The 13,672-nt window shown below is 42.7% G+C and overlaps 1 protein-coding gene and 1 long non-coding RNA gene across 2 annotated transcripts in view; one reads left to right on the top strand and one right to left on the bottom strand.

The window, feature by feature from the left end:
- The first annotated feature begins 5 nt into the window (after window positions 1–5).
- LOC140685270 (uncharacterized) lies at window positions 6–302 on the top strand. The gene is made up of 2 exons (XR_012058617.1): window positions 6–141; window positions 242–302. It is a non-coding gene; the product is annotated as an uncharacterized lncRNA (long non-coding RNA).
- A 1,049-nt stretch (window positions 303–1,351) lies between these two features.
- ABCC3 (ATP binding cassette subfamily C member 3) overlaps window positions 1,352–13,672 on the bottom strand; it is a 46,722-nt gene continuing 34,401 nt past the window's right edge. Inside the window, exons 19-31 of the mRNA XM_012578580.5 lie at window positions 12,988–13,171; window positions 12,014–12,119; window positions 11,284–11,437; window positions 9,665–9,872; window positions 8,559–8,869; window positions 7,630–7,829; window positions 7,405–7,531; window positions 6,371–6,472; window positions 5,268–5,414; window positions 4,184–4,342; window positions 3,649–3,815; window positions 2,406–2,600; window positions 1,352–1,775 (exon numbers count right to left, since the gene is read on the bottom strand). Of these exons, the coding sequence (XP_012434034.5) occupies window positions 1,667–1,775; window positions 2,406–2,600; window positions 3,649–3,815; window positions 4,184–4,342; window positions 5,268–5,414; window positions 6,371–6,472; window positions 7,405–7,531; window positions 7,630–7,829; window positions 8,559–8,869; window positions 9,665–9,872; window positions 11,284–11,437; window positions 12,014–12,119; window positions 12,988–13,171 (2,169 nt within the window). The 3' untranslated portion in view covers window positions 1,352–1,666. The remainder of the gene's footprint in view (window positions 1,776–2,405; window positions 2,601–3,648; window positions 3,816–4,183; window positions 4,343–5,267; window positions 5,415–6,370; window positions 6,473–7,404; window positions 7,532–7,629; window positions 7,830–8,558; window positions 8,870–9,664; window positions 9,873–11,283; window positions 11,438–12,013; window positions 12,120–12,987; window positions 13,172–13,672) is intronic.

The raw sequence follows: 13,672 nt of genomic DNA, 5'->3' as shown, positions 1-13,672 counted from the left end.
GCGCCCCGAAGGCTGCAGCGCCTGGAGCACAGGGACAGCACAGCAGAGGGAGCTCCCAGCCCGCCGGGGATCCAGCACACATCCCTGCTAACCCCCGAATTCTGTGTGCCCGGGCACCACACTGAAGCTCAGTCTCCCCAGGTGAGTATAGAAGGTCTTGTCACACTGAAAAAGCCTCTTCTGCAAAGTGCCAGAGGTCAGACATAGTCCCAGTCATTGACAAGATCTGTTTTTATACCAGATTGCTGGTGGAATGTTAAGTTCTCTGTAATGGAATAATAAAATTGTCGTTCCTCACATCACCCTGGCTGCTGCCTTCTCCCCAGCACAGGATGGTTCAGGCACTGGCTGAATCCAGGAGGACACAGGGATAACCAGCAAGACCCCCTAAAGAAAAGCTCAGCTTTGGGGCAGCAACCTTGCACAGGTGCTGATCCCTAGCTATGCATTCCCAGGAATATTTTCATACCTTGTGCAGTTTATATCAGGAAGATACTATTAACTCCCCAATCCCATCAGGTTATAACCATTACATTCTGTGTGTGATAAATAATTCATTACTTTGTGCTCTGCTACATTAAATGTTAATGTCTAATAAATGCTTGGCTGCAGATTCGGGTTTCTATTTAAGAAGTATAATTTGTAAGAATTAACAAATTATTATTTTTGTCTTCTCAAAATTTTTCTGCGCTTTCCTTCTGGTAAAACATACTGACTTTTTCTTGCTGGATGGTTTTCTGGAGTGCTTAGTGTAAGACACAAACAACTAAAGCAAAAGAGATTCTAGCAGCAAATGCTGTTTGAACACAGGCCTCCTTTTATCTGAGGAGGTCTGGTTATCAATAATAAAATAGGTAATTATTTCTGCAAAACAAATCGTCCATTATTTCAGATGATTAAGTGTTGAACAAGATAAACTAAACACACACCTGTCTCAGCATGCACATTCAGCTTACATGGAGACTTACTCTTAGTGACTTCCTACCCAAAGACCTGCAGCAAACTTCTGATACCCCTGGTCCAGTCATGTCCCTGTGAGCTTGAGTGGGGTCTACTGAACTAGAAAAGATCTGTGTAGTTAATGTTTTATATGAAGCCATTTGTAGATTTAGCTTTAAATACATGTTGCTCCTTAGACTGAAGAGGAATTTTATAATGCTGAAGTTGCCCTGGACAGGGATCCTAAAGGTCACAGGACTCCCTTGTCCTGGGGGAAATATTGAAAGGAACAGGTTGGAACCACTCAGAGATTACACAGGATTTCACTGTTACTCAGCTGAGTCAGCTTAACTGGACCTGTCTTTTCACTTCAAATCCTATGAATCCTTATGCAGAAAACACAACTCAGGTGTATTTTGTACCATTAATATAATTTACTAATTACAAACCTGAATGCAGTACATAATTGTGCTGTGTACGTTTTCTTGGCAGAATATTTGTCGTTCTTTGGGAAAAAAGCATGTAATAAAATACTTTATGTATATAGAAAATATTAAAAAATGTAAAATTCACTTCTTGGTCCTTATAATTGTAAAATACTTTGTTCACAAGTTGAGTGTACTACAAAAACTGTTTTGTAAATTACAGTACATTCACAAGTCACTTTTGTGGCAAGTCAGGAATATTAAAAAAAAACCACCAAACCAAAACCCAAGGAATCTTCTCATCATGCCAGTCCAGCATCTTTGGCCATACTGTAGAAAATACCCTTTGCTGCTATAAGGTTTGCAGGTTTATCAAATTCAGCTATGGTCCCGTTGTCTAGAACAAGAACCCTGCACAAAACAAAAGATGGTGTGGGGGGGAAAGATGTGTCAGAAAATTTCTCACAAGGAATGTGGTACCTGTTTGTGTCACAAAGCAAACTTCTCTAATCTTTGCATTGCTTTTGTTTTCCTCAATTATTTTCGCCTGTTAAAACACAACAGATGATGAACATTCTCCCTGAGCTGCTGCTTGACTAAAAAAGTTACAGGACAGTCACAGTCTCCAGGGGCAAGAAGAGGGGGAAAAAAAGAATCTGGAACTGAAACTATAGTTCCAGAAAACCAAGGAGATAAAAGCTCATGAAGAATACTAATATATTTTCAAGTAATTAAAATGGCATGCTGTTAGTGTAGAAGTTACAGCAGCTGCTGGTTTAACAAGGCTCCATAAGCTTCCAGACAGTGCCAGGAGTGTCCCTGGGCAGTGTCCCCTGCACGGATCTGGTTTTTGAATATAGAACCTGTTTCCTATGCCAACAGAGGCATAGGAAATTCTGGGATAATACAGCGCATCATTGCCTACACACTGCCCGACAAGAGAACCAGTGTTCATGTCTAGAGAAAAACCACACCCCTCCAAGTGCTGCTTCACATCCCAGCAAACCCAGGAGCCCTCCACGTGCTGCTCAGAGCTTTTACCTGGTGTAATCCATGATTGTGTTCAGCCTGTGTGCAATGGTCAGCACCGTGCAGTCTGTGAACTGTGTCCGAATGGTCATCTGGATCAGGTCGTCGGTCTCCAGGTCGATGGCGGCCGTGGCTTCGTCCAGGATCAGGATCCTGGTTTTGCGCAGGAGAGCTCTGGCCAGGCACACCAGCTGCCTCTGGCCAACGCTGCAAGCACAGACAGCCTGTCACTGTCCCCAGATCCCCCACTGCTCACAGCCACTTGTGCTCAGCAGGTCTCTCACCGTGTTACCCAAAAACCCTGAAGTATTTTACAGGCTGTCTGTTCTGTCAGCCCCATAGCTCACCCATGCAGGCTGCAGCCTGCCTACACTGACAATTATAGGATCACTCACTGCCTGGCCCCGTGCTGGCAGAGCCACCAAATGTGCCTTTTATCACTCTGACAAAAGCCAGGGCAGCTAATGACAACATTTCTGGCCAAGCTTTCAGAAACACTCAGTTCTGATAACACTGAGCATATGCAAACTTAGGAAAAAGAAAATGAAAATAAAGTGTTATGAGTCCTTTCTACCTTAAAAAATAAAATAGTCCTTTCTACCATAAAAAATAAAATATATACATGTATATGAGCAACCTTTCTACCACAAAAAATAAAATATATACATATATATGAGCAACCCAGACTTCCTCTCCTGCCACAAACATAGCCCAGACTCAGTCTTTGAGTGTCTGCAGCATGAGGAAGGAGCTGAACATTCATCACATTCACGGCAATCTGGTGACACCTCAGCCTCAGAAGCCAAAGAAGCATATCAGAACATGGCATTTTATCATCTCCAGTCATGTCTTCATGGGCCTTTCAAATAGTAATGGAAAGTAAATACTGCTAAAGTGTCAGGCAGAGAACTGTTACTCTTACTCAGAGAACTCTTACTCAGCACAGCAGTAATGTTATCATGGCATTTCCCTTCCTACCAAAACGTGTTTAAGGGGCTGCCTGTCCCTAATATCCTGTCATCCTAAAACTTCTTTCTGACAAGATGGGATTTGTTGGTTTGGGAGAAGAATCAGATAATTCATGGCAGAGGCAGAAGAGGAGGCAAATCTTTGAGCACTGGTGGCTTTCTTGGAACAGAACCAGGTGGCTGAATCATTTCAGATATGACAGACCAGTGTCAGCCTGTGCTCAGGTGTCACCCACTGTCACAGCTGAAGGGCAGCTCAGTGTATTTCCAGTCAAAGCCTTCCTTACCTGAGATTCTCTCCACCCTCTGAGCACTCGTAGTCCAGCATGGATGGCTGACTGCTGACGAACCTCTTCAAATGAGACAGTTCAAGTGCTTTCCATATTTCTTCATCTGAATACTTATTAAATGGATCCAGGTTCATCCTCAGTGTTCCAGAAAAGAGAACAGGATCCTGGATATAAAACCAATTTTCATTAGACAAGTGCTTTAGCTGTTTTAAGTACAGATATTATGGGCTGCTGCTTCGAGGTGTCCATTGCATTGCAGGAAGGCTACCTCCCAATCCCATCCTCTCTGAAAATACATTACATTATACAGTCCAAACCCAGCTTTCAGCTCTAAAGATGGTTTACCCTAAATCCTTTTTTATCACTCAGTTTATAAGGTGTCAGGATGGAACCAGTTAAAGTATAAATAGTTTGTTTTTCTGAAACAATTTTCTGAGTGTAACAAAGCATTTTCCTCTTTGGATAAACCATTATTTATGGTTTGTTAAGCTGCTAGAAAACAGTCCTTCATTGTGACACACAGAAACAGTACCTGAGGAATAATTGTTAGCCTCGATCGAAGGTCATGGAGACCAATTTCTGAAATTTTCACGCCATCAATTTTAATTTCCCCTTTTACAGCTTCCAGGATCCTAAAGAGGCAGAGCGTCATGGAGGACTTCCCCGCACCAGTTCTGCCAACAATTCCAATCTACAACAAATTGCAGGTTTAACAACAAAGCACATAGTTAAGAAGAAAACAACACCCAACAAAAAACTCCCAAACAACCCTCCAAGATTCTTCTAAGAGGTTTCACTGAAGATATGAATTTTAGAAAGAATGTCCCATCCTTCCCTACAAACCCTGGGTACACTGTAATGTACTTACTGCCATTCATGTAATTGGAATGATAGTCCATATAAATATCACATGTCATGAAAATAATGAGTAACACAGGCCTAGAGCCATCCTACGTAACTCTGGGTGATTTGGAACACCCATGCAGTCATTCAAGGACAAGAAATAAAGGCTCTCTAAGGACAATTCCTACTTCATGGTAAGCACATGTATTTCCATGCCAGAAGGATGCTGTCATCCTGTCTGTTTAGAATAAGGGCAATTCTGTTTTTTAGCAACAGCCTGTTCAGGAAAGGACTTTCCCATGCTAATTATTCTGTCTCCATCAGGCAAACCTCAGAACTTTTCATCAAAGCATGAAGAAATGAATCTCCCAGAATAAAGACAATTTCCTGATTAAGGAAGCAAAGAATGTAATTTCCTTCCATGCCAAAAAATTTCACAGGGGAAGTCAAAGAGCAGAAAAAAAACTGGAATTCCTTCTCCCATCTGCACTGCTTCAGAAAAGAATTCTTGTCACTGAATTTTTGTCACTTGCGTTGGTGCCTCCTACGTGGTGTATGGGAGCCTGTTGCCAAATGAACTGGAAAGTCCAGAAAGTCCCACGCAATTCCCTCTCCTGCTTTCCAGCCAGGAGGATGCTGGCACATGGACAGCACATGTGTCACTGCTGGCTCCTGCACTGGCATCAGTGTTCCTCTAGACCCTCTCCTCTACTCCACAGCTCTCACTGGAGACCCAGAGCAAAGTTCTAGCAGACATACAGCTGCTAACTCACCTTTTCCCCACCGTGCACTTGGAGGTTTAGATCCTTCAGCACCAGATCTAGGCCCTTCCTGTACCTCACTGAATAATTCACAAACTCCAGGTCTCCCTTGGATGGCCAGTTTTCTGGGGGTCTCTTGCCCTCAATGATCCAGGGAGCCTGAGGAAAACAGAAGTCAGAAATGCCTCACATAGGTTTGAGAAAAAATAATTCAAGCTCAGATAAAAGCATTTTATCTGATAAATGAAATCTCCATGATGAAATAAATTTGTAATAATGGGGAAAAAACATTGGGTCCTAAGTATACACCCATTTATCTTTGTTGTGAAGTTAACAGGAAAAAACTCCGAGCACAGAGGGATGGATCCTCAATGGATATGAATATTTTCCCATCAACTTTAACAGAAAACTGCCAGTTTCCTGCCAGCTCAAGCTCTGATTTATAAAACATATCACACATCTTGTCTAGCTACCTTTTTTGCTCTAGATTAAATATTTGATCTCCAGAACTGTTTACTGCAGCTCTCCTCCATTTCTTAATTCTTAGTATGCACAGAGGACTAACAAACCAGTGTGCCCAAGAGCAGCTTTCCTGGCCCAGCTCCACCTGCCAGCTCCAGCAGCCTCTGGCAGCAAAGACGGGCGACTGGATGATTTCCTGGATTAGCAGCACAGTTTCCTAGAGATGTTTCCTCATGGGAGCTGAGGACTGATTAAGTTGATTAAATAGAAGTACTATTGAAAACATGTGTAAGACCTGATGATTGTACTGCAGCTCTGCTCATGAGCAGGACCATGGCACCAGCCACGCAGGTGAGACTGTGATCAAACACTTCAAGCACAAAGGGACCAATATTCTGATGTGAAACTCATCTCCTGTGCCATAGCCACTCACAGCAGAAGAAAATGAGATGCTAAGCACAGGTTGCATGACAGCAATAATAATTTGGAGCTGTGATAGAAAAAATTACAGTTCAGAGCATGACATTTGTTCAGGTTAAATGATAACTTTCGGAGCAGGAACCATCTCTCAAGAGCCTCAAGAAAGAACACGTAAATGTGTGCATTAAAATTTTCATCTTGCTGCTGAGCATGCTGGACTCGTGGTAGCTGACCTCTGTTTCAGTTTCTGAATACTCTTTTATTCTTTCCACAGCCACAATATTGGTTTCAAGATCAGAAGTCATTCGGACCATCCAATTCAGAGACAAGGTCACCTTGGGGAAGACAAGGAACAAAATATTACCCACAGAGGATCAATATATACAATAAAAAACCACACAACCAAAACAAACAAAACAAAACTTCAAAACAAACAACCCCCCCACAAAATCAAAACAACCCCCCCAAAAACAACAACCCCCCTCAAAACAAACAAAAACCCAGCATGAACAAAAGACTAAACCCCCCCGCCATAAAAGCCACAGAAAAAGCTAACCCCAAAAGCCAACAACAGCAGACTTTGCTGTTAAGACATGGATTCACATTAGTACTACAAATGAAATAATTACCTTTGCATTAATGTTAAAACAGTTACTGGGACAAGAAATATACACTATCAAGTGCTTACATTAAGATTATGATGATGCATCTTGCAAATTTAACACTTGGCCCTCTCAAAAAAAGTTGGAAGGAAGTCATTCCCCAAATCATGTGTTTCACTGGAAAACTGCTAACAGCAACTTTGCACACTCAGGCTATCTAAAATGCTTCTGGCAAGAGTGAGGCCATTAAATCTGCTACATTCTCCACAGCCTGGGTCACTACAGTTTGCCTTGTCTAATTATAAATCCTACTGATCTGCCTGAAATTACCTGGACACACCAATGTGCTGCACAGCAGGATTGATGTACAACACATTGAGCCACGCTGCTCCAATGGTCTGTTCTTGATGTTCTGCCACTTCCCATGTGTCACCTCTGAGGGTACTGAGGTGCAGCACAGCTCCCAAAGTGCCCTGAGATCCTCCTTCATGTCAGCTTGCTGATCATTTCAGCACCCAGTGTCAATCTCTGTTTTCCAAACATCCCACTACTCATTTTAATTATTTCCTTATTAACGCCAGATTTAGCAAGCACTTAGATTATTGCTAATATACCCACATCATCTCCAAAAATGTAAACCCCTCCAATAAAGCTGTAACACGTACCTGTAACGCGTAGGACACTGACAGTCCCACCAGGCCAGCATTCAGGCTGTTCCTACCAATCACAGCAAAAAGGGCAGCAAAAAGGACAATGCAGTTCCCCACAAACTCAACTCGGATGCCCAGCCACCTGGGAAGAATGCAGGGGTTAGCAGTGTAGGAAAAAGTTGCCTGGGATCAGTTTTGCAAACAAGGTTATCTAAGTGGAAACAAGAAATTTTGTTTTACCTGTTTGACACTATGCCAGGATAATAACTCTTCTGATTTTCATCTACCTTGGAATCACTGATGTCCACGAAGGCCTTCACTCTCCTGTAGGCTCTGATGACACTGGCCCCTGACACAGTCTCTGAGAAGTGGGAGTAGATGGGGGATCTGCTCACAGACTCCAGGCGCTTCAGCTGGCGCGAGGTCGCGACATAGAATCGCTGCCATTTGTCACAGGAAATGGAAAGGTTCATGAAATACTTCCACTTTTTTAATTAACAGTGAAGAATTTCTTAGGTTAAGGATTTAAAGGAGATTGCTACTAATGCACTTCAACCCTCTAAAATATTGTCTAAAATTAAGAAGAATATCAAGAAAGTTACCGTTATATCATTCCACAAAAGAGTATTGGGTAACTGCAATTTCTATAGACTGAAAGTTGAATTTATTTTTGTCCCTTCAAATTTAGTTAATATAATCTAGCAGAATGAATTAATTTGTAAGAGCCTCATTTTCCAAGAAAACAAATTGTGCACTTGCGCCTCTATTATCAGGTCTCTATGTACAGTTTGTAAAATAAGCTTGATTATTGCTCAGAAATCAATAAAATTGATGCTTTCTATTTTCAACATTTTAATTCCTCACTACCTTGAAAACCTATCAGCATGTCAAATATATCCACACTTTAATATATTGACATGCATTGCAGTGCTGGCTCTAGCAGTAAGCTTACTTTTTATTATTTAAAAGCTAAGAAAATTTATGTCTTATCTATTTCATGGCCACATCTTGCTGACATTTCTTTTTCTGAGAAAAGTAAATAATGTATTGTTTATATAAACACATAGCTATTTCAGGTATTTCCATTTTCCCCCCAAATCAACGCTGTTTTCCCTAAAAAGAAAAGGAATGGAACAATTGCAATAGCTGTCACACATTTTTCCAGTTACCTGAACAAAGAAATAGAGAATTGCCAGTGGGATTATAACCACAGCGAAGAGCGGAGTGCTGGCTATGATAACGATCATGGTGGACAAGGAGGTGAAGAATGTCCCCAGGAACATGAGGATGGTGGGTGGGATGACCTCGTCGATGATGTAGATGTCCTTGGAGAAGCGGTTGATGATGCGCCCGGTCGGGGTGGTGTCGTAGAAGGACTGTGGGGTGTGGAATTTGTTCTCCAGCAGTGCAGCGTGGAGGGTGCGGGCAGCATTGATGCCCCCCAGGGCCAGGGTGAAGGAGCAGATCAGCACTATGAGCCCTGGCAGGGGAGGAGCAGATGTGTTATCCCATCATGTCCACGATTCACAGCTCCCTGACCCTTGGCAGCTCCTGTTGTGCTCCAAGCTTGTTTTGCTTCACTTTATTCCCTGCCCACCCTCTCTTGACACAGCATCCCTCTCTCCCACATCAGCACTGCATCCACTGCTGCCTAAGGCACAGGAACATCCACAGGATTCACCATCCTCTCTATGGAAAACAGACACACAACCATCTTCCTGCTGTTTTCCACAATCCTCCATGACGTCCTGATGCTACAACTTCATTCCAACGCTTCATCCCCTTCTGCACTGAATTTTTCATGTTTTCTTTCCAACTTGCCTCTCAAGCTTCCACATCACCTGTTCAACACCCCCAAGGGCTTCCCAGCAAAACTGGAAGTGTTGAGCTGAGCTCAGACTGTGTAGCTCCAGGTTACACAAGTTCCCTTGCTTAGGATAGGAGCTGGGGGGCAATTTTCACAGAATCACAGAACCACAGAATGGTTTGGGTTGGAAGGGGCCTTTAAGATCACCCAGTTCCAACCCTACCACCACTATCCCAGGCTGCTCAGAGCTCCATCCAACCTGGCCTTGGGTACTTCCAGGGATGGGGCAGCCACAGCTTCTCTGGGCACTCTGTGCCAGGGCCTCACCTCCAGTACAGTAAATAATTTCTTCCTAATATATAATCTAAACCTACCATTCTTTTGGACCACTGGCAATTGCTGCCATGGCTTTCTGACCTAATACCTCATCCCAAAACATTGGGGTGTGATGATTTTACCTGCCCTCACCTTGCAAGAGGCCCAGGGCAGCGTAGACCCCAATTCTCATGGCTGTGTTGTGCTGAGTCCCATTCACCACCGGCTCGTTGGTCCAGTCACTGAGCCACACGTTGGCCCCGATGGCAGCAGCATTTTGACAGCAATACAGGAAACAGATCACCAAAGAAATGACAGGGCCGACAGCCTTCATGTACTGCCAGAACACTGTCAGCTTTACCTGCAAAATCACACAGTAAAGCTAGTTTGCACAACCCACACAAGAAGGAGTTTAGAGAGAATTATGAGTTAGAAAAATTCTTTGTGAGAAGAACTGCTGACAAAACTTTAACACACTCTGACACCAGCCTAACTCAAAACTGCCTGAACTACTAAACACCACAGAGAAAGGTTCGTCTGCCTGAGCTCCCTGTCAGGATGATGGCTTTCAAAAAAAGTCTGAAATACTCTTCTCCTCCATGTTGAGGATCGGTATTTCATTACTTTTGCGGGGTTTTAGTTTTTAAGACTATGCCAGAGGGCAGAGAAAAAAAAAGGAAAGAAAGAAGCCAGATCAAATAGCAGCAAAAGACAGGTAATAAGAATAGGAGCCAAGATTTTCAGGAAGTAGAAGCAACTTGGCAGGAGTATCGTACTCAAGGCAACTTTAAATGGCCTATTTAAGGAGAAGTGTTGAACATGCCTCCACTCTGTGTCTTCACAACAGCTTAAATGAGGTACCAAATGCAAATGCACTCCAACAAGAACATAAACAGATGATGTTTATGGCAATAAGTAAAGATGCTGTCTCTAAGGCAGTGCAAAAAAGCAGAGAAGCAAAAAAGACAGAAACTCAGGACAAAACCCAGTCCTTAGAAAAAAGCATAAGGAGGAATAATTAAAAGAACAAGTGTTATTGATTAGTGACTTTGAAGACTAAAATAACCCACAGAAAAAGCAGGTCTGTGCCATGGACCATGTACATCAGACTAAATAGGACACACTGAGCTTTCTGAAGTGGAAGGAAGGGTTTTTTAATTTTTTTAATCAAACCTCCCTGCTTCTCTTCCATCTGCTGGTCCTTTCTGTTCATTTCTTTTACTGTTTACTGTTGTGTTCCCATCTTCTCTTTTTTCTTGTTCCCATTTCTCTCCCTGGCCCTGTTCAGGAGGAATACAGCCCCTTTGTACCTACAAGCACAAAGTGCCCTGCACTTGGTTTGGCAGGAATTTAGGCAGAGCAGCCTCACTGGCACCCAGAGGCAGCTGGTTCATGTAACCCAGAGCTGCAGCTGGACTCAGCAGCAGCCAAACAGTTTAAAAACCAGCAGTGCTGAAAGCTCCACAAGGCAAAGGCAGGGCTGATGGAATGCAGGGCTCTGCAGTGTTGGCTGACTGTGGAGGGAACTGGAAGAGATTTTTTTTTCCCTTTATTTTTGTTCTCCCAAGTATATAGAGCTAGCTAGGGGCCAAAATCTCTGCCAAAATCCCTAATCTGAATGATCACTGGCCATCAGATTAATGCCTAAGGCCCGCAGTTGTGATTTATACACATATTTAACAGAACTGGATCTAATGTTAAAATAAAGGGGATTTTTTTTTAAATAGGAAAAAAAAAAAGGTAGAAAAGGGGAGAGGGGAATCAAACCATACCGTGCCTGTTTCAGTGGTTTCAGCCTGAATAAGTTTCTCATTAGCACTTTTTCTTGGAAGAGGAGGCTCTGCTGGCTTCTTCTCACAGACTCTTCGTTTCGTTGACATTTTGTTGGGACATTCTCCTCCCTCAGAAGACACTACACTAAGTTGCCTAGTTAAAACAAAAGAGTCATTAGGAGAAAAAGGGCATATTGTGGCAGTGCTAAGGCAAAGCTGGGATGTAGTGAATTTGATTTATTCCCAGCTCTTCCACTAAGTTCCCCTGCCAGCCTCACTCACGGCTGTGGGTGCTTCTACCACCTCTCTGTATGTTCAGGGATGCCAGAAATACAGGATCTAAGAAAGGCTGTGGCAGAGCCTGAGCTCTTTAGGAAAGGCCTTTAGAGGCTTCATGGCAAGGCAAACACTTCAAACTAAACCCTGAGCTTCTCTGTTTTCATACCAGCAGTAGCTGGACAGCACCTATGGGTGTGATTATAAAAACCTTCAAAGATTTCCAAGGCTCCCAATGAAAAGGTGCAATGCAAGGAATTTATTTTTCTGTGGCAGAAAATAGACGTTTGATCTTGTGTGTTCACATTTATTTTTAGAAGGATACTAAACCAATTTATTTACAAGAGGAAATTGAGGAAACTGTAGCCCCGATGGAGAAGCAGAATGTGATTGACATCTGAAAGATGTTTTTTACCCCAGACACAGACTAGAAAAGCAAGGACCTCATGCTTACCTAAGAAACTGTTTGCGGACCTCGTTTGTCACGGGCTCGTTATCGGCCAGGTCTGTGTGGATGCTCAGGGTGTCTTCAGCCAGCAGCACTTCTTCCTCCTCCAGCACTGCAAGACAAGCTCACACCTCAATTTTCTGCCACAGGAAAGCACAGAGAAAGGTGGCTATACAAAATAAGAGCCATGAAAACAAAACCCCTGCAGGAAAATCATAGCTTTGTGTATATCCCTTCCGTGCATCACTTCTAAGGACATTGCAAAGATCTTGTGAGGCAGGTTAGCTGCCAAATGCATTTGAATGACATCTCTTTAACCCATCAGAATGCCAGGCTATTGTCTGTGTTTAAAGTTGGTTCTAGCACTTATTGGGCACATTCTAGGCATAATCCTGGGCTGGGAGAGTCACTTCAGAGTCCTGCAAGCCTCTGCTGTGGCTGGAAGGTGCCATGAATGCTCCTCTACAGCAGCAGTGCTGTATTAATAGATCATGGGAACTATCACACATGAATGGGAAACATCCACATGAATGCTTTTATCTTGCATCATTTTGTCAGAATCAAACCAAGATGAAAAGCAACCCAAGCTTAAAATGTCATTTGGACTTTGCTACATGAAAAATACCCCGACCACACATAAAGAGAAAACACACCAGACTCTGGGTAGCCCCTTTGATACCAAGCCCAGTTTATTCTTGTGTCTTCTTGCTGAGCTTGACCTTTCTAATTCTAAAATAAATTCCCAAGTTTAAAATAATTTCTAAGACAAGAATTGTTTTTTTCTAGGACAAACCACATGAAATTTTGAAAGAAACTTCCAAAAAGATTTCTCAGTAATACAGACCTGGCCACAGACAATAATTTTCATGGTAGTACAGAAAGGCAAATGCCATGAAGAACCAGGGGACACTTTACAGAGAAAATATCTGTAATCTTGTTTACAGAAGAAGACATGTTTTAAGAAAAAAATAATACTGTACTTGTTGGTTCATCCTCTTCAATGTCTTCATCCAGTGCATAATTCCGGAGGAATTCTGCAAAGGCCTTGTTTTGTTTCAGAAGCTCTTGGTAAGATCCCATTTCAGAGATTTTGCCATCTACCAGGACAATTATATGATCTACCTGAGGTAGGAAGCTAATGCCGTGGGTTACCAGGATTCGGGTCTGGATAGGGAAAAGGAAAAAAAAATGCATATTTGTGTGTCAGTCATTTGCTGACTGACAGCATTCAGCAAGCCAAATACATTTTTGGGACAGGGAATGAATTATTGTGTCAAGGTGAAATGCCCAGTGAAATAACACTGTCCACATTAGGCAAATCAGCTTGGCATGATGTACATAAACTGGCTTTGCTCCTGCTGCTGACAAAAACAGAGAGGAAAGTAAACACACTGAATTATCATTCCCTCCTTCCCTTATAATAATTTTCTTTGCAGCCCTTCCCTTTTAAGCTTCAAGATTATCTCAGAAGATGGCAGCAGGAGTGGAAGCAGCAAAGCCACTGCAGTTTGGGTTGTGGTTGCCAAAGTCCTCTGTAATATCCATATTTGGTGCAGCTTCCTGGCTGTGCTGCCTCCGAGAAACAACAACTAACACCACCAACCTGTGCATGTTCCAGCACGTGCCTTGTTTTTTGGAGATCTCATAGAGGAGAGATTTTAAAAG

This window comes from Taeniopygia guttata, chromosome 18, assembly GCF_048771995.1.
Source record: "Taeniopygia guttata chromosome 18, bTaeGut7.mat, whole genome shotgun sequence".
Lineage (NCBI taxonomy): Eukaryota > Metazoa > Chordata > Aves > Passeriformes > Estrildidae > Taeniopygia > Taeniopygia guttata.
This window is presented reverse-complemented; position numbering and strand designations above follow the sequence as displayed.